Below are 18,527 nucleotides of genomic sequence, written 5' to 3' on the forward strand. Positions count from 1 at the left end.
GTCCTCCGCACCTGGGGGGGTCTCCTGGTGTTTGCACCAGACCAGGATCTTAGGACCCTGCCTCTCAAGTCAGCAGGTCAGGCACGGGGTGGCAGGATGTTTTCCCGTCGGTCTCAGAGTGGGCAGTCGGCCCCTGGGCCCTGATCTGCCCCTGCCCACGAGGGGCTTCCCACCTGCGGGGGACAGGCCAATGCCTTTGGGTCCTGGCTGTTCTTAAGGTCTCCTGGGACTCTCCTCAGGGTGTTCCTAGATGCCCTTGGTCTCTCCTAGGACCGCATGGCCCCACGTAGGGCCACACACGACCACTGAGACTCAAATCAGTCCAAGGAAACAGCCTGTCTGGTGTCCATGTCTCATGTGACCATGGCTCTAAGACCCCCCCCTTTGCAGGCTCCCACCGTTAGCCAGTTGAGGAAAGCCCTGGACCAGGGGTCAGGCGCCTGGGTAGGGGGTGGCGGGCCTAAATGCAGAGTTCTGCCCTGAATCAGCTTCCTCCTCCCACCAACCACTGGTCACCAGAGCAAGCCCAGGCGGCCCCGCCCACCAGGTACCTTTGTGCTGAGAATGCCTCTCTCCAGCAGAAAGCATTTAGATTTGACCCCAAGACCTGCGGTAGGGTTGTGCCTGTGGGAAGGAGCAGGGGAAGAGGCTCCCCTGGGAGGGGAGCAGAACCCCACGGTGACTGGGCTGGATGCAGAGCCCCCGCAGCCCTGCACGGACAGTGACTCCCAGGGGGCAGCCTGCTCTGGGGAAGGGGCCGGCCAGCCCTGCCCCCTCCTGCAGGGCAGCTTTGATCCCAGGGCCCTTCCATCCCTGAATCCAGGGCCTGGAGGGAGGAGGGGCTCCAGTTACAGCAGTCCCTCCTCCCCTCTCTGTCCAGAGCCGCCCTTCTCCGCCCCTTGGTGACCCTCGTGGCCAGTGTCTCTGTGCTGCTGGGCGCCAGCCCCTCCCCAGCCTTCCTTGTCTCCCCGCCCCCTGCCCTGAGCTGACCAGAGGGGCCAGGCGGGGGAGGGGCCGGTGCCACATGCACAGACTCCACTCTACCCGGTCCGAGGCCAGTGTCCGCTGTGGGCTCCAGCCTTGGGGCACAGGGGAGCCCAGGGCAGACAGCAGGGGCGCGGATCACAGGTCTGGGAGGGTGGATGCCTGCAGGGTGTGGGGCTCGGCAGGGTCTGAGGAGGGGTTAGTGGCCACACCCCCCACCCTGTGGTCCCGCGGTCCTCATGCCGGCCCTGAGGCCACTCCTGCCGCTGTTGCTCCTGGCTGGGCTGACTGCAGGGGCCAGCCTGCCGCCAGGCCCTGGAGGCCACCCGGGGGTGTGCCCCAACCAGCTCAGCCCCAACCTGTGGGTGGACGCGCAAAGCACCTGTGAGCGAGAGTGCGGCGGAGATCAGGTGAGCACAGGCAGTCCCCCTCCCCAGCCCGGCTGTGGGGGAGACCAGCTCCTGGAGGGCCCAGGGTGTCTTGGGGGTCTGGTTGGTCGGCGCCGGAGGAGCCCAGATCTCACCCCTGACCCAGGCCTTGCCTGCACGGCAGAGAGGACCCAGCCACCCTTGACCCTGGAGATCATTTTCTCTTGGGGCTCCCCCACTCTTTGCACTGTGCTCCGTGTGAGGGGCCCTGGGGACAGACACCCCCAGATGCTGCCTTCATGTGTCTGAAGATTGAATGGGCTTCCCTAGTGGCTCAGCTGGTAGAGTCCACCTGCAATGTGGGAGACCTGGGTTCGATTCCCTGAGTTGGGAAGATCCCCTGGAGAAGGGAATGGCTACCAACTGCAGCATTGAGGCCTGGAGCAATTCATGGACGGTATAGTCCATGGGGTCGCAAAGAGTCGTACACGACTGAGCGACTTTCACTTCTCAGTCCCCAGACCTGCCCAGCCCCACCCTGAAACTAGCCATTCTCGGGCCCAGCCAGGCAGAGGCCAGGGCCATCTGGATGTGCTGTCCTTGCAGCCTGACCCCGCGGCACTGCTGTGGCCTTAAGAACGTCGTACATCCTCCCCAGGCCTTCTTGTCCTCATCTGTACGATGGGACTAACAACCACCTGCTTTGGGGGCCAAGGGACTGGGGGCTTAGGTTCAGCAAGGTGATCTGTGAGGGGTTGCTGGCAGTTGTGGTTCACCCCCAGGTGGAAAGCCAACCTGCTCAGCTCCAGAGGGGACACTGACGCAAGGAGGGGCAGCAGGCTTTCCCCGCCCAAGCTGGGCATGCTGGGGCTGGGCAGGAGGGAGCATTCAGGTGCCCGCTGAGCTGTGCCCCCCACCCCCCAGGACTGTGCAGCCACCGAGAAGTGCTGTACCAACGTGTGTGGGCTGCAAAGCTGTGTGGCCGCCCGCTTCCCTGACGGCGGCCCGGATGCACCCAGGCTGGTGGCCTCGTGCGAGGGCTTCGTGTGTGCACAGCAGGGCTCCGACTGCGACATCTGGGATGGGCAGCCAGTGTGCCGCTGCCGGGACCGCTGCGAGAAGGAGCCCAGCTTCACCTGCGCCTCGGATGGCCTTACCTACTACAACCGCTGCTACATGGATGCTGAGGCCTGCCTGCGCGGCCTGCACCTGCGCGTCGTGCCCTGCAAGCATGTCCTCAGCTGGCCACCCAGCAGCCCCAGGCCCCCCGAGACCACCGCCCGCCCCACGCCCGGGGATGCCCCAGTGCCACCCGCCCTCTACAGCAGCCCCTCCCCGCAGGCAGTATATGTGGGGGGTACAGCTAGCCTCCACTGCGACGTCAGCGGCCGCCCGCCCCCTGCCGTGACCTGGGAGAAGCAGAGTGACCAGCCGGAGAACCTGATCATGCGGCCAGACCAGATGTACGGCAACGTGGTGGTCACCAGCATCGGGCAGCTGGTGCTTTACAACGCCCGGCCCGAGGACGCTGGCCTCTACACATGCACGGCGCGCAATGCTGCTGGCCTGCTTCGGGCCGACTTCCCGCTCTCTGTGGTCCAGCGGGATTCGGCCAGGGCTGGGGCCCATGAGGCCGCCACCGCCCCGGCCCAGTGCCTGCCCAGCTCGCAGGCCTGTGTTGGCCCCCCATCTGGCCGGGTCCTCTGGCACTTTGACCCACAGCGGCGCAGCTGCATGACCTTCCCTGTGGGCAGCTGTGCTGGGAGCGCCCAGGGCTTCGAGACCTATGAGGCATGCCAGCAGGCGTGCGCCCGTGACCCCGGGGACGCCTGTGCGCTGCCGGCCGTGCAGGGCCCCTGCCAGGGCTGGGAGCCGCGCTGGGCCTACAGCCCGCTGCTGCAGCACTGCCACCCCTTCGAGTACAGCGGCTGCGAGGGCAACGGCAACAACTTCGAGAGCCGTGAGAGCTGTGAGCACGCCTGCCCAGTGCCGCGCACACCGCCCTGCCAGGCCTGCCGGCTCCGCAGCAAGCTGGCGCTCAGCCTGTGCCGCAGCGACTTTGCCATCGTGGGGCGGCTCACTGAGCTGCTGGAGGAGCCCGAGGCGGGCGGCGGCGGCATTGCGCGCGTGGCGCTGGACGAAGTGCTCAAGGACGACAAGATGGGCCTCAGGCTCCTGGGCACCAAGTACCTGGAGGTGACGCTGATCGGTGTGGACCGAGCCTGCCCCTGCCCCAATGTGACGGCCGGCGACAGCCCGCTGGTCATCATGGGCGAGGTGCGCGATGGTGTGGCCATGCTGGATGCGGGCAGCTACGTGCGCGCCGCCAGCGAGAAGCGCGTCAAGAAGATCTCTGAGCTGCTAGAGAGGAAAGCCTGTGAACTGCTCAACCGCTTCCAGGACTAGCCTGCCCACCAATCCACAGCCCCAGCTCCCCGCCATGCCCCACCCTCCCCACACTCCCACCCCTCTGCCTGAATAAAAGTTCTGGACCTCACAGCCTGTGGGTGCTGGGGGCCTGGCCCTCGCATGCGCACGTGGCTCCGCTCTGAGATCAGGAGGGAGCACCAGTGAGGACCAGCCTGGGAGGTGGGTGCCACCTCCCCCCGTCAAGAGGACCAGGCAGTCAGCTTGGTCCTGCCTCGGCATTCCCGGGGCCTTTCTCCCTCCATCCCCTCACTGCCCGAGGGGAGCAGCAGAGTCCAGGATGCCTGCGAGTCCTGACCCACAGGCCAGACCCCTCCTGTGCCCAGTATGGAAACCTCAGAGACACAGACTGCCCACAGGCACTCTGCAGGGATGGTCCCAGGAGATGACATGGGAGATACCAGCAGTGGGGCAGCAGGAAAGGCTTTATTCTTAGGTTCTCAGCAGCCCTGTTGGCCACTGGTCAAGAATCCCCAGTCTGGGGAGGGCCATGCCCCACAGTCTGGCCCAGGGCGGCAGGAGCTTTGTCCAGGGACACAGGCATCGCGGAAGAGGGAGTTACTGTTTCCGGAAAATTAGGCACTTGTTGTTGGCTGGCATGTCCACCTAGGGGAGATACTTGGGCTGGAGAAGCTGCTCCTGGTCCCCAGGGAGGCTGCCCTCGCCCACAGCCCTCTACCTACCATCCTCTCCAGGAGCAGGCCACTGGCCTGGCCCAGGTCCTTGAGAAGGGAGGTGTCCCGCAGCCCCCATTCAGGGTTCCTGCATGAGGGGAAGAGGTGGGGTTGTGGCCTGGGGGTCACTTGACCCACCTGCCCCCCCAGCCAAGCCCCCTACCCACCCAGTTCTGACCTGCATCTGAGAATCAGGTCAAAATCCACATTACTTTGGGGAGAAATCTTCCCATTGACGGCATAGGGCTGTGGACGGGAGACACGATTCTGCCTACTGTCCACAGGCTCAGCTGTCTGTAGCCAAGCACTGTGCACACTTGCAGGATGGCACCCACAGAATGGAAAGGGCCCACGCCTCGGTGAGCCTCAGACGGGGCAGTGGAGGACGGTGCCGAGGATGGCACCCACAGAATGGAAAGGGCCCACTCCTCGATGAGCCTCAGACGGGGCAGGGAGGGGGAGGATGGCACCCACAGAATGGAAAGGGCCCACTCCTCGGTGAGCCTCAGACAGGGGGCAGTGGAGGACAGTGCCGAGGATGGCACCCACAGAATGGAAAGGACCCACGCCTCGGTGAGCCTCAGACAGGGGGCAGTGGAGGACGGTGCTGAGCAAGGGCAAGTGACGGGGGAGTGCTGGAGAGCAGAGGGCTTGGGTGTGCTTCAGTGCTGACAGGAAGCTGGAGGGAAAGGCAACTAAAAATACCAAGGCGAGAAGGCAGTCCAGAAAGGCCAGGACAGCCAAGGCCGCCTGCCTGGGGAGGCCCATCTCAGGCAGGAGCACTCACCCCATAGGTGATGAGCACAGCCTTGGGTTTGAGCAGGTGTCCTGCTGCTCTGAACAGGCCCTGCGGAGGGGGAAGGCAGGAAAGCAATGAGGAGCTTTCCCGGGACCTCCCCGGCCTGAGTCCCCATCGCTGATATAGGGCAGACCGGGCATTCCGCTCCCTCCCAGCACAGGAAAGAGTGCCACATGGCCCTGGTGGGTGGCCCCTGGGTGGCTCGCCCGTGCTCCCACAGACCTCGGTGCAACTCAGGGGGCTGATGTGGCTCATGTTGATGCAGAGCAGCAGGTCCAGCGACTGCGGCAAGATCCCGCCCCACTGCTTCCAATCCCAGGTCACGTCCAGATACATCGGGGCCTTCACGTTGGGCAGCCCGTGGGCCTGAGTGGTGGCCAAGATGCTGCGGGAGGACAGCCCGTGGTGGGGGTGGCCTGTGCAGCCTTTTCTGAGCCCCTGCAATCCTGCTTGGGGGAGGCTTAGAGGAACCACAATAGCGAAGGGGTCCAGGGCAGCGGGACGGGGCCCACTTTCACCCGCAGGGTCCCACCTTCCCGCCGCACCTGTCCAGGCAGCGCTGGTCCACGTCGGACGGCTGCCACTCCGCATAGGGGAAGGCTCGCGCGAAGTGGGCTGTGTGCTGGCCCGAGCCCGAGGCCACTTCCAGCACTCGGACGCCGCGCTGGGCTGAGTCCACGTACTGCCGCAACACCTGCAGGATGGGCTCCTTGTTCCGCTCGGCGGCCTCCGCAACCAGCATCTTCCCAATCCCCCGCGGAGCGCGCCTTCGCGAATTTGGCACAGCCGGAGCGTCGCGGGCGGTAGTCAAGCACCGCGGGGCCCTTCGGGATTGGTAGTCCGGAGCCGCGGGGCCCGTCGGGAGTGGTAGTCAGGCACCGCGAGGGGCCAGGGGCTGTGGCCTGGCCGCGTTGCAATTGGCCTTTTCCCTCCACGGACTACAATCCCCAGGAGGACACGCGCCGCGCCTTAAAGGCACCGCAGTCCCGGGAGGCGCGCTTCGAGCCGCCACCTCGGGACAGGAATCGGGAGGCAAGCTTGGGTCGTTAGTTTACAGGCATCCATTAGCTCAGCACCCGGTGCCCGTGGCTGTCCTAGCACTTTTTCATAGTGCTTGTTACTCCGAAATTGTCTCATTCTTGTCGCAATGGAATGGATTCCTTCCCCTTGTCTGGCTTTTTTTTTTTAAAATTAAATCCTTCGGGGGTTTTAGGGGGCTGAGAGGGAAAAAATGTATGTATTGTAACCTGCGCCGCCCGGGAATCGAACCCGGGTCGCAAGAATGGGAATCTTGCATGATACCACTACACCAGCGGCGCGGCTGGCAGCTTCGCTGTCCGCGAGACTTAGGAGATCGTGACGCAAGCCCCGCCGCCCAGCCCCGGGCGAAGTCGTCAGAGCGCAGGCGTCGCTGCGACGCGAGCAGCAGGGCTGGGAGCACTGGACTTGAGGGGCGGGGAGCACTGGACTTGAGGGGCGGGGGGCGGGAAGGCGGGAGTCCCGCCGAGTCTCTCGGGCACCCAGCACTCCAGGGGAAGGAGCGGCGATGAGGGACACGGTTTCTGCCGACTGGATTCGAACTGACGCTGGGGAAACCATAGCAACCGCGGCATTCCGGAAATTATGGGTACGGGGCCATGGGAAGGCCTCCGGGGTGCGACTGGGCTTTCGTCTGAGCTGGGCCGCGGGTGGGCGGGGGCGGCGGGGCGGAGCTCCTTGTGGTGGGGGCGGGGGCGGGCCGGGGCGGCGGGGCGGAGCTCCTTGTGGTGGGCGGGGCGGCGGGGCGGAGCTCCTTGTGGTGGGCGGGGGCGGCGGGGCGGAGCTCCTTGTGGTGGGACGGGGCGCGGCCCCGGGAGAGGCGGGCCGCCTGCGGAGACAGGCCTGTACTGCTCAGCGCGTCTCTGTGGCCCTGCGATAAGCAGTGCAAACCCAGGGTTCACGGGTGTTGAGGGGTCGGTGACCTCTGAGTCTCGTCGGGGGCCGGTTTGTGTGTTCGACCGCTCTTCCCTGGTTGTTTCTTAGCAGGCGTGAGGTGGCGCTCAACACTCAGGTCTAGCTTAGCTCCTTTGCTGGGAGATTTTTTTTTTCTTGCGCGAGACGCTCCCTGCGCCCCTCACACACCCAGGGTCGCTCTGACAAGAAGCTCTGCGAATGGCGCTGACCGGGCTTTAGTCTGGGGTTGCTCTCTTGGGGGCATGCAGAGTGGGACCAGAGACTACACAGTATGAATGCCGTCAGACGGGGAGGACAGCCTTGCCTCTTAGGGACAAGAGGTGGTGTAGAGTTGGCCAGTGTGAATACAAGGCCCCTAGGAAAGTTTCACTCAGTGGGCCTGCCTCCAGACAGCCCCTTTAGCATTCAGCGTTAGGACACTTTTTTCTTAGCCGACTTTCTCATTTCATAAGCTCTCCTTACCTGACTCACTTTTGCCTCAAGTCCTGGTTTGCTGGGGCTTCCGAGGTGGTGCCAGTGGTAAAGAATCAGCATTGTCGATGCAAGAGGCGCAGGAGACATGGGGTCAATCCCTGAGGTGGGATAGATCCCCTGGAGTAGGAAATGGCAACCCACTCCGGGATTCTTGGCTGGAAAATTCCTCGAACAGTGGGGGAGGCGACACAACCGAGCAACGCATGTGCACCTGGTTTGTTGGGTATTTTCTGCGTCTACAGGTGGACAAGAGGTGTCCCTCAGTGTGAATCTCTGCCCCCACCTGTGACGGTCAGTGGCCAGCTGGGGCCTCTCCACCCGGGCCCCTCAGGCTCCTCGCCCACCCAAGAGGCACAAAGCTCCCTGGCGTCCCTGGGCTGCCCTGCGCTGCTCTCATGCAATAAACAACACAGGGATGTCTTCGGTAGTCCCGTGGCTGGGACGCCTCACTCCCAATGGGAAAGAAAGTGTTAGTCGCCGAGTCAACTCTTTGCGACCCCATGGACTGTAGCCTGGCCAGGCTTCTCTGTCCATGGGATTCTCCAGGCAAGAATACTGGAGTGGAGTGGATTACCATGCTCTCCTCCAGGGGATCTTCCTAACCCAGGGACTGAACCCGTCTCCTGCACACAGGAGGCAGATTCTTTACCGCTGAGCCATCATCCCTGGTCAGTGAACTTGATCTCACATGCCACAACTAAAGAGCCTGCATGCTGCAATGAAAATCAGAGATCCCCAGTGCGGCAGCAAACACCCAGACACAGAGCAGCCAAAGAAACTTACAAAAAAAGAAAAAGGAAATGTATATTTGGTCTGCATCCTGATTTCTGAATAGAACTCTTAAAACCCTGGGATTTCCTGAAGGAAGGGGTGAGAGGAGTATCTGTTATGCATAACAAGCCCCTTTCAATCTCACCTGGGCTCCCACCAGACAGGTGACAAGTCAGGAGAGGGAGGATGGGAGGGGCCGGTTGCCAGGGGAAACCAGCCCCACTCCTGACCTCTGACCTCCTGGGATAGGGGGCTGGAGACGCAGCTAATCTCCATTATTAACCAGTCCTACCAATGTGATGGACCTCCACTCAAATCCCAAATGGAGGGGGTCAGGGAGCTTCCAGCTAGTGAACGTGGAGGGCTGGGAGGGTGGCTCCCGGGGAGAGAGTGGGGCTCTGCACCACTTCCCACACCTTCCCTGGGCATCTCCTGCATCTGTTCCCAAGTTGTGTCCTTTGTGGCAACCCAGTAAGGTAAGCAGAATGCTCCCCTGAGTTCTGTGAGTCATTCTGGCAAGCTACAGGACCCCGATTAACAGCTGGTCAGTCACAAATCCACCTGTAATGCAGGAGCTGCAGGAGACACTGATTTGATCCCTGGGTCAGGAAGATCCCCTGGAAAAGGGGATGGCAACCCACTCCAGTATTCTTGCCTGTTGTGTTGTGGGACTGAGCCTTGAGCCTGTGGATCTGTGTGGACAATGGGTGGGTGGAGTTAGAATCCACTTAGATTGTAGGATACCCAGTTGGGGTCCAAAGAGAACTAGAGGATTGGTTAGTAAGGAAAGCCCACACTCTTTGTGTCAGAGGTGCGTCCTATAGGAGGGAGGGAGCCTTCATGTTGTAGGTGCTGCCCACATGCCCAGCAAGGTCTTCCATTTAACAGACCTTGACCTCAAGTTGCTCTCTGCCTGCCGTTCATTCTTCTGGGCTGGATTCTGTGTGACTGACACCTGCCCTTCCTCCACACTCAGCAGGCTCAGAGCCTGGGGCAGAGGCAGAGGCAGTGGGCAGGGCAGAGCAGTGGGCTTCGCTGCAGTTATGAGCGCACATGCGTGTGTGAATGCATGCATGGGAGCACCTGGGACTGTGTGAATGTGTGTGGGCACACACTTTCCATAAAGTCCCAGATGTAAGACTCTGAAGCCCCCCAGGAGCTGCTGAACATGGGACCCCTGGAAGCGTCCCACACCTGGGCCTGCGCTCAGTGCTACCTCCTGAGGTTGTGTCCTGAGGGTTACTGTTGGAGCCGGAAGGGCCCTTTTGGCTACTCCTGCCGCCTCGTGATGTCCAGAGCCAACAGTGGCATCCAGCTTCCTTCTTGGGGTCCAGGCCCAGGCGCCTGCCACCTGCTGAGCTCCCTCCCGAGCCCTGCAGTGCATACCTAGGGTGCTCGCCCACTACTGATTCCCTCAGTATATTGATTTTCCAGAGCTACAGTGACAAATTACTCCAAAGTGTGGTGGCTCCAAACAACAGTTTCCTTTCTCACAGTCCTGCAGGCCAGAAGTCCAGAATACAGATGTCGGCTCCCCACAGCCCGCCGGAAGCCAGCCCACTGGAAGCACAGCTCCGTGCGCATCTGTGGCTCCAGGCGCTCCTGGGCTTGTGGCCACCTCCCTGCCATCTCTCCTCTGGGTCTCTTTGTGTCCTAATATCCCTCTCCTTTTTATCTTTAATTTTTTTTCTTTTTTAAGTTATGAAAGTATGATAACACATTTACAGGATACTTGGAAAATATAAAGTTACATAAAGTTCCACTATATATGACAATTATTTTCTTAAGTAGATAAAGTAAGATTTTCAGTTGGCGTTTCAATATCAAACTCTTAGAAATTAATAGAATTTTAAAAATTAATAGGATGAATAGACAAGTAGAAGGATAGAGCAGACCTGAACAGCACTATGAACCAATTCAACATAATTAGGGTCTATACAATTTTCACACAGTGGGAGGATATGACCCTCTCCTTTCCCAAGGACAGGCTTCACTGGATTTTAGGGCCCTCTCTAATCTAGGATGACCTTATCTCAAATCCCTTGCTTTAATTATATCTGCAAAGACCATTATTCTAAACAAGGTCATTTTCTGAGGTTCCAGGTGGTGCTTCTTTGAGGGGCCACTGTTCAACTCACTGTACTTGGGTGTGGGAACGGGCAAGCCCTGGGAATTCCCCGGCTGTCCAGTGGTTAGGACTCAGTGCTCTCTCTCCCAGGACCGGGGCTCAAACTCCGATCAAGAAACTAAGATCCTACAAGCTGCAGCCAAACAAACAAAAAGGGATGGGCAGTCCCTGGACACTTGGTGGCAGGTACAGGAGCATCCTGCCAGAGCCTTTCCTGGGGCCACTGACCACGCTTTGTTGGCAGAAGCCCATTTTCCAGTCTGGGTTGGTGAGGGCATGAACTTCAGATCTGCAAAATGACTGAGGAGGGCTGAAAACTTAAACTTTCTCCTGTAATATGAAAATTCAGTATCATATTTAGAGCCTTTTAGAAGAGAAAGTCTGGAGCAGGAACTAGCAACCTACTGCAATATTCTTGCCTGGAGAATTTCATGGACAGAGGGGCCTGGCAGGCTATAGTCCATGGGGTTACAAAGAGTTGGACATGACTGAGCGACTAACACGCACAGAAGAGAAGGGCTTCCCCAGTAGCTCAGCAGTGAAGAATCTACCTGCCAATGCAGGAGACATGGGTTTTATCTCTAGGTTGGGAAGAACCCCTGGAGGAGGGGATGGCATCCCACTCCAGTATTCTTGCCTGGAGAATCCCAGGGACAGAGGAGCCTGGTGGGCTACAGTCCTTGGGGTTGCAAAGAGTCAGACACAACTTAGTGACTAAACAACAGCAAAGAAGAGAAAAACCCTAAAGTCTTCATTAGGGTTAACTGGAGTCAGTAAGGTAAAGGTCCCTGCTTGCTATGACGCCCATGTTCTCTGTGAGGCTCCAGGCGTTTCTGGGCTTGTGGCTGGCTGCTGGGTGAGGCTCCTGCCTCCTGTTCAGCTGCCCGTGACTGACTCTGGGCTGGGTTCCCAGCCTCTCTGACAATAGGGAATGTTTGCCGACTGCAAGACGCTGTCTCGGGGGGCTTAGCAGGTTGCTCCCTGTCATGGACAGTGTAGTCCAGGCAAGGCCAGACTGGCCAGGCTTCCTACCCCAACTAGAGAACCGACCTGAGCTCTTGGTCGCAGACCAACTAGACCTTGACTCTCCGGGCTCAGGCTGGGCCCTCCCCATGCCTCCTGGCTCTGTCCGCAAGTCAGGGTGGGTCAGGTGCTCAGGCTAAGTTCTGGCAGCAGGGAGTCTGGGAAGGCCCCTGGGTGGCGGTGGAGGTGGGGAGATAGGCCCTGCCCTCCTGCACACAGGTGTCAGGGCTTTGCTGCCTGCTCCCTACAAGCTGGCCTTCTTCCCCCTGGCTGCCTGCTGCCCCGGTTCAGTGTCTTTGGGGGCCCTCTGGGTTCCTTCACCCACCCCCCTCCCCCACCCCCAGCCTATCCTGCACCCCTCCCCTCTCACCTGGCAGGACAATTCCTCTTCTGTGGCTTTCTCCTGGAGTCTGTCCGAGGGCTCTGGACCCAACCTTTGACCTCAGACAAGGGCCAGGGTCAGGGCTGGGACATTAGGGTCTAGCAGCCTTGCCCACCATCAAGGCCAAGCCTGCCTGCCCAACAGGGTCCTCTCCAAGCTGCCCTGAGGGGGTACCCATGAGAGGAGGTACCCTCAGCTCTCTGTCAGCCCAGGGCCTGGCTCCTCCTGCCCAAAGCATGTGCCTTCTGGAAGAGACCCTCCCCACCCCCAGGCCCCTCACCCTTCAAAGTCTCCCTAGTGTGAGTTAGCGTTGTGCTCGAGGCCACTGAAGAGACCAGGGCCGCCAGCAAAGATGACGCATGGCAGGACCACGCTGGCCTTGGCACAGCAGGTGGGGGAGGGGCGGGGACGGGTCAGGGGTGGGACGCAGGCCCAGCATGGCCGGGGGCGCGGGTGGGGCATGTGCTGATGCCCTGGCTCCCTGAGCATGCTCTCCCCTCTCAGGTCACAGGCCTTGTGGGAGGGGGGCAGCTCCACCTCACCCTAGGGAAGGAGCAGTGGGCAGGCTAGGGCCCAGCCCCCAGACCTCTCCCCTGCAGGCAGGTCTGGTTCCTCCTGAGGCACACCAGTGCAATAGGTCTCGCCTCTTGACCCCAGTGCCTGGGGCGGGTGGAGGAGTAAGTGCTCTTTTGCCAGCGGGGGATGACAGACAAGCTGGGCTCCTTCCCCTGCCTTCTGCACCCCCCAGGGTGCTCCTGGATTGGTAAGGGGCCTCCCTCCCCCTTCCTGGGGTCTGCAGGCGCACACGTGGCAGACGGTACCCTGGCACCCTGCTCCTGTCCCGTAGGATGAAAGGGAGATTCCCAGGCCGTCATGTCTCTGCCCAAACCAGGGGGCCGAACCGCTGTTCTCCTCTTTGACCCCCCTCAGTCGCGCGTGAGTGAACCGCAGCACTGGCCCAGGCCGGCCCAAGCACCTTGGCGGAGGGCCTCCGACCTGCGGTGCGTGGGGACACCCTTGCTTCCAGAGTCCACACAGATCACTCCCAGCCCCTGTCAACTCCTCGGCTCCTGGGACACCACCGCCGACCCCACAAGGGCCTGAGCCAGAGCCTCGCCACGTCTGGGTGCCCGTGGCCCCCAGGGCCTCCTCCAGTGGCGGACGGCGGCCCGGGCCCTGAGAAACTTGCTTAAACTCCGCCCTCAGACCTCGCCGGGGGGTCCCCCCAGTTTCCCCAAGGCTCGAGCACCACCCCTGCCTCGAGCCTCGGCGCGGGCCCTTTAAGGTCCGGGGGTGTGCGGCGGGCCCGCCCCCTCCCCGCGGCGCCGGCAGCCTGTTAAAGGGGCCGCGCCCTCGGCGCCAGCCGAGTGCCAGCCGGGCGGAGGGCGCGAGGTCTGGCCGCGGGCCGGCGGGCGGGGAGGGCGCGGAGGGCGCGGGCGCGCTGCGGGCCCTCCGCACAATGTACACCATCACCAAGGGACCCAGCAAGCTGGTCGCGCAGCGGCGCACAGGTGCGCGCGGGGACGGGCAAGGCGGGGAGGGGACGGGCGGGGGTCCGCACACGCTGCCCGCCCCCGGCGCGGCGCCGGCGGCTGATGCGCGCTCCCGGTGCCCGCAGGTCCCACGCAGCAGCAGGTGGAGAGCAGGCTCGGCGAGCTCCTGAAATGCCGGCATTCCGCGCCGACCCCGCAGCACCCGCGGGCACAGCCGCCAGGCCCCTGGCCTCTGTCGAGGTGAGACGCACGGCCCTCCCCTCCCCCGCCGGCCTTCGCGGGGCCGCGAGGGTGACCTTGGGGAAAGGTTAGCGGAGCCCGGGCCACATGCTCCCGGCGGGCGCGGAGGGGGCGGAGCCCGCCGACCCGGCCCGCCTGCGGCTCGCGACCGCGACTCCGCGCTTCCGCCTCACCTGGCACCTGGCTTGGTCGGAAGGAACCGGGCCGGGGGTTCGTGACACTCCTCGGAGTCCTGGGGCCCCACGCACCCAGATTCGGGAGGAAGCCGACCCCCTCCTGGATCTTAGGGGCTCCAGGCGGCTGAGTCAGGTGCCCGGACCGACCTTGGGCGGCGGAGGCCACGCTTTGAGAGGAACTGCTGGGGACTCGCCCCGGAGGGCGGGAGCGGCCGCTGCCGGAGGCTGCCAGCCCCGTGCTGGCCGAGCAGCGGGGGAGAGGTGCACGTGGTTCCCTCGGGCCCTGCCAGGCCGCCGCTCTCCTCCGCCTTCTCCCCAAGCCCCAACCAGTGCTTTTCCTGACCAGCAGTTTTGCTGGGAGCCTCAGTTCAACCACTGTGGCCTCCAAGTCACTGTGCCCAGGAGGTCAGCGCTTCCATCTCCGGGACTGAACCTGTAACTTTTTGGCTCGAGTCTGTGCTTTGGTCTTACTTATTCTCTGCAGGCTCAGGGCCCAGGGCTTGGTCCAGGCCACAGAGGCCTGAGGCTCCTGCGTGCTGTGGGTGGGCGGGGGCAGCACTAACAGGCTTTGGGATTTCTTCTCTAGTTGAGGACGGACGGCCTCTGGGTTGGGAAGAGCTGGGGGCTGTGTTGCTGCGCGCCCTCAACCTGCCCTCCCCCTCAGTGCCAGCCTGAGATGCCACAGGTGGGGGCAGCCTGTGAGACCCTTCTAGGCCTCCTGCTGGGAGCACAGCACGTTGACACTCTGAGGCTGGTCCTGTGAGGACCACAAGCGCCTCCGGGGAGAGGGGTGCATGCGGCCGTGGGGAGGGGGGCGCGTCCCAGGGCCCACTGCGCTATGACCCTGCCTTGTGACATCAGCCCTGGTCCTCAGCCGCCCTCCCCCACCTCCCCGGGGAGGGGGCGGGGGGAGGGAAACGAGGCACAGGTGTGTCAGCCCCCGCCTGGTCACCCAGGCAGGAAGCTCCCACTCTCACCTGGAGAAGCTTGTGCTTTCTCCATGCACCTTTGCTGGGGAGTGGGGGAGGAAGCATGCGGTGTGTGCAGGGTCCGAATGCTGAGAGAGATGGAAGAGACCAGGGGCCGCAGCCAGCCAGGTCCCGCTCGGGGGTGCTGGTGCTCGGGGGTGCTGGTGCTTGCCCCGGCTCCGCAGCCCCGCCTGGCAGGGGGGCAGCGGGAAGGCAGACTGTGCTGGTTGTGCCATCCCCCCTTCCCTCTGAAGTCACCCCTTCCCTGAGCCACTCCCCTCCCAGCCTTAGGGGCAAGCCCCCACTGGGAGGCCAGAGCACCTACAGGTCTCCCACACTGGGACCCCCAGCCTTGCTCCTGAAACTTCTGGCGAGGGGGACCCACCAAAATCATTCCACCCAGACTTCCGGTCCACCCTCCCTCAGCCAGGCTTGCCAGGGAAGGAGTCTGAGCCACTGGGGTGCTCTGTGCCTGGTGCACTGCGTGTGCCCCAAGCGTCTGCCCCTGACTGGGCTTGGGTCTGGGCGCTGCCCATGGTGGTGAACAGGCTGTGTGAGTCTGGGCCTCTGATGAGCTCTCTCCCTCTGAGCCAGAGAGAGTAAGACCTGCTGTCAGGGGAAAAGAGCAAAGGGGACCCTGTGACCAGCTGATGGTGCAGGGGAGGCAGGCTGATGGGGGAGGAGGCTTGGGAGCTGCGCTGCCTTGTGGGCTTCGGGCTGACAGGCGTACAGTTCTGATGGTGCCATCCACTCACCACGTGTGACCCTGCACAGGTCACTTCTTTCTTGAGCCTTGGATGAAAATGGGTGGGTGGTCTACGTTGGAGGATAGTGAAGGGGATGAAGAGGAGGCCCTAGTTGGCTGGCCCTGAGCAGGGAGTCCACAGCTGCTGCTGCCGTGGGCAGGGCCTGCCAGTGGACCGTGTCCCTGGGCGCTGGCACGAGGGTGGAGATGGGGTTGGCACCGGACCCGACCATAGGCGCACAGGGGAGCAGTGCCCTTTCCTCCAGAGGGCCCGCAGAGCCACCTTACGTAACTGCCAGCAGGGGGCAGGCAGGTGCCAGCCTGAGCCCCTTCTCAGCCCCAGCCAGGCCGCCCTCTGGTGGTTGAGTCACTAAGTGGTGTCTGACTCTTGCAGCCCCATGGACTGGACTCTCCTAGCAAGGATACTGGAGTGGGTTGCCATTTACTTCTCCAGGGGATCTTCCTGACCCAGGGATTAAACCTGGGTCTCCTGCGTTACAGGCGGATTCTTTACCACTGAGCCACCAGGGAAAGCACCCTCTAAGTACTTGGCAGTTCGTAGCCTTTGACTGCAATTCTTTTTTTTCTTCTTGGATGCTCAGTCTCCAAGTTTTCCTAGAGTTTCTGGCCTTGCAAGGGTAAGGTTAGCAGGCAGGCGAGGGGCTGTCCCACTTGAGGACAGACATCCACATCCTCTGGTTGGTATCACTCAAGCCTGGGAGCAGCCCTGCCCCTCCACGTTCTCTGTGGCCACCTGACCTGCCAGCCTGGAGCTGGCGGGACTGGTGCCCCTCAGGATGCTCCTCTTTATTTTAGTGCCCCTCTCAACTGAGGAGGAACCCCGCGCGGCGGTGGGGCACCTGAGCCCAGGATGGCGAGCAGGCCGGCGGGACCGCGAGTGCCTGGCGGAGTGGCACGTGCAGCCCAGGACTCCCGGCTCCCACCTCCTGCTGTAGGTGTGGGCCCCGCTCCCTCCACGGCCCTGTCCCGGGCTTCATGTGTGCAGGGCTGGGCCAGCTGCCTCCGGCCAGGGCAGCCCATCCATGCCCTGGGCCTGGCTGGCCGGGGTGGGCCCAGTGGCCACTTGGACATTGAACGCCCACCAGGCCAGGCTCCAGCACCCAGGGCCATCTCCTCACTCAGCATTCCTGCCCTGTGGGCAAGAGCACTGTCCTTGCCTGGAAGCTGCAGGGGTGGACCAGGGCCACGGTCACCCTCCCCACTCAGGATGGCCCACTCAGCACTTGGCACTGTCTAGCCAGACCAGGAGCTGTCTCTGGGGCCGGGGCAGCTGCGAAGGGCAAAGTCCACCTGCTCTCGTTAGGGTCCTTCCTTCCATCTTGGGGTGTCTTGAGATGAAGAGGCTTCTGTGGGGGAGAAAGTGACCAAGAACTGTGCCTAGGGGTGGGGTTGGGCCGAAAAACCTGTTTACTCAGGTCAGAACCTGGGCTGCTGGAGGCCTGGCCCGTCAGTGGGGAGGGGGGAGGCAGGTGGCAGTGGAGGTTCCTGAGAGACCCATGGGGGGGCCGTCTGTGTGCCTTGAGCATGGGGCTCTGCGGAGATCTGGGGACACAGAGCCCCTCTGCGGACTTAGACCTGCCTCAGGGCCAGGTGAGGTGTGAGCTGAGCTGTTGGGGATGCAGGCCTGCAGGAGAAAGGCCTCGGCCACCAGCTGCAGCCCACAGCTGCCCTGCGGTTCAGGGAAGTGCCTGGAGTGGGCCTGGCTTGTGGGGCGGGGTGGCCTGCGACTGTTCCGGGAGCTCTGCCAGGTAGCACCTGGCCTGGGAACGTGGCTGAGCGTCTCCTCGCCTTCCCACAGCCCAGGGCCGAGGCTCGTGTTCAATCGGGTGAATGGCCGCCGGCCGCCTGCCATGTCCCCGTCCCTCGAGGGAACCCAGGAGCCCTACACATTGGCCCACGAGGAGAACGTCCGATTTGTGTCAGAAGGTAGCGCTGAGGCCTGAGGGAGTGGCCCAGGCCACTGGTCCCCTTCCCACTGTAACCTGAACTTGAAGTCCCTGGAGGGCTGGGACGTACCTGGGCTCTGGGCCCATCGGTCCTGTGACCGTCCAGCAGGCTGCCCGTTCCTGTTCCCAGCTCCAGGCAGGGGTCCAGACTAGCCACTAGGGTGGGAGGGTGCCAGGGGCCTGGCTCAGTCTGACCATCCTCTCCCCACAGCCTGGCAGCAAGTGGAGCAGCAGCTGGGTGGTGGCCCGGCCGGTGAGAGCGGGCCGAGGCCTGTGCAGTACGTGGAGAGGACCCCCAACCCCCGGCTGCAGAGTGAGCCCTCCCCCACCCCTAAGGAGTGCCCCCCTCCCCCCTGACCTGGCTCAGCCAGGTTCTAGCCCCAAGGGGGTGGGGTGAGGAATGGAGCCTGATCCACTCTTCCCAGCATCTGCTACAGCTGGGATCTGGGTGAGGGGCTTGTGGCCAGCTGGAGGGGGACACACGCTGGCCCACCGGGAAGGTGTGTCACTGCCCAGCCTGCTGTTTCTCCACAGACTTCGTGCCCATTGACCTGGACGAGTGGTGGGCACAGCAGTTCCTGGCCAGGATCACCAACTGCTCCTAGCCACAGCTTTGGAAGGAAGGCTGTCTTGTGCAGGGCCCGGCCCTGCCCCACGCTGGACCCTCTGCCAGGAGAGGACCACGGCGCCCTGTCCACCAGCTGTGGCAGGCCGTGCTTCACCCTGGGCCTGGCCAGGCGCCGGCCACACCTGAAGTGCCAGCATTTGGACTTTTGCCCCTGCTGACCCTTTGGCCCAGCTGTTCCAGGCTGCCGGGGGCCAGGGGTTGAAACTGTCTGACCTCAGTCCTGCTCACTGTGCCCGGGGACCAGCCCGTGGGGCTGGCAGGGAGGAGCTCCAGGCTAATAAAGTTGAGAAACTGCCTTTTGGAGAGGCCCTGACTCGGTGGGCTGTG

The 18,527-nt window shown here is 62.7% G+C and overlaps 3 protein-coding genes and 1 non-coding gene across 7 annotated transcripts; 2 read left to right on the forward strand and 2 right to left on the reverse strand.

Moving 5' to 3' along the window:
• WFIKKN1 (WAP, follistatin/kazal, immunoglobulin, kunitz and netrin domain containing 1) lies at positions 27-3,849 on the forward strand. Its single transcript, XM_018039962.1, has 2 exons — positions 27-1,394; positions 2,277-3,849. Exons 1-2 carry the CDS (start codon positions 1,224-1,226, stop codon positions 3,756-3,758), a joined length of 1,653 nt encoding a protein of 550 aa, XP_017895451.1. The 5' UTR covers positions 27-1,223; the 3' UTR covers positions 3,759-3,849.
• Positions 4,186-6,623, reverse strand: METTL26 (methyltransferase like 26). 3 transcript variants are annotated; one of them, XM_005697339.3, is made up of 6 exons: positions 5,798-6,435; positions 5,475-5,637; positions 5,241-5,300; positions 4,632-4,699; positions 4,463-4,541; positions 4,186-4,385 (listed from the first exon to the last, which is right to left on the reverse strand). In XM_005697339.3, exons 1-6 carry the CDS (start codon positions 5,992-5,994, stop codon positions 4,338-4,340), a joined length of 615 nt encoding a protein of 204 aa, XP_005697396.1. In that variant the 5' UTR covers positions 5,995-6,435; the 3' UTR covers positions 4,186-4,337. The 3 variants fall into 3 exon arrangements, with proteins under 3 accessions (XP_005697396.1, XP_005697397.1, XP_017895466.1); XM_005697340.3 differs by lacking the exons at positions 4,632-4,699; positions 5,475-5,637 and having other exon boundaries at positions 4,187-4,385; positions 5,798-6,623; XM_018039977.1 differs by lacking the exons at positions 4,632-4,699; positions 5,241-5,300; positions 5,475-5,637 and having other exon boundaries at positions 4,187-4,385; positions 5,798-6,623.
• Positions 6,501-6,571, reverse strand: TRNAG-CCC. Its single transcript has one exon. It is a non-coding gene; the product is annotated as a tRNA-Gly (tRNA).
• Positions 6,737-18,496, forward strand: MCRIP2 (MAPK regulated corepressor interacting protein 2). 2 transcript variants are annotated; one of them, XM_018039979.1, is made up of 6 exons: positions 6,737-6,879; positions 13,602-13,716; positions 16,402-16,557; positions 17,425-17,552; positions 17,784-17,885; positions 18,107-18,495. In XM_018039979.1, the coding sequence occupies exons 1-6, from the start codon at positions 6,876-6,878 to the stop codon at positions 18,175-18,177; spliced, it is 576 nt and encodes a 191-aa protein (XP_017895468.1). In that variant the 5' UTR covers positions 6,737-6,875; the 3' UTR covers positions 18,178-18,495. The 2 variants fall into 2 exon arrangements, with proteins under 2 accessions (XP_017895468.1, XP_017895469.1); XM_018039980.1 differs by lacking the exons at positions 6,737-6,879; positions 16,402-16,557 and adding an exon at positions 13,339-13,494 and having other exon boundaries at positions 18,107-18,496.

Source organism: Capra hircus, chromosome 25 (assembly GCF_001704415.2).
Source record: "Capra hircus breed San Clemente chromosome 25, ASM170441v1, whole genome shotgun sequence".
Taxonomy (NCBI): domain Eukaryota; kingdom Metazoa; phylum Chordata; class Mammalia; order Artiodactyla; family Bovidae; genus Capra; species Capra hircus.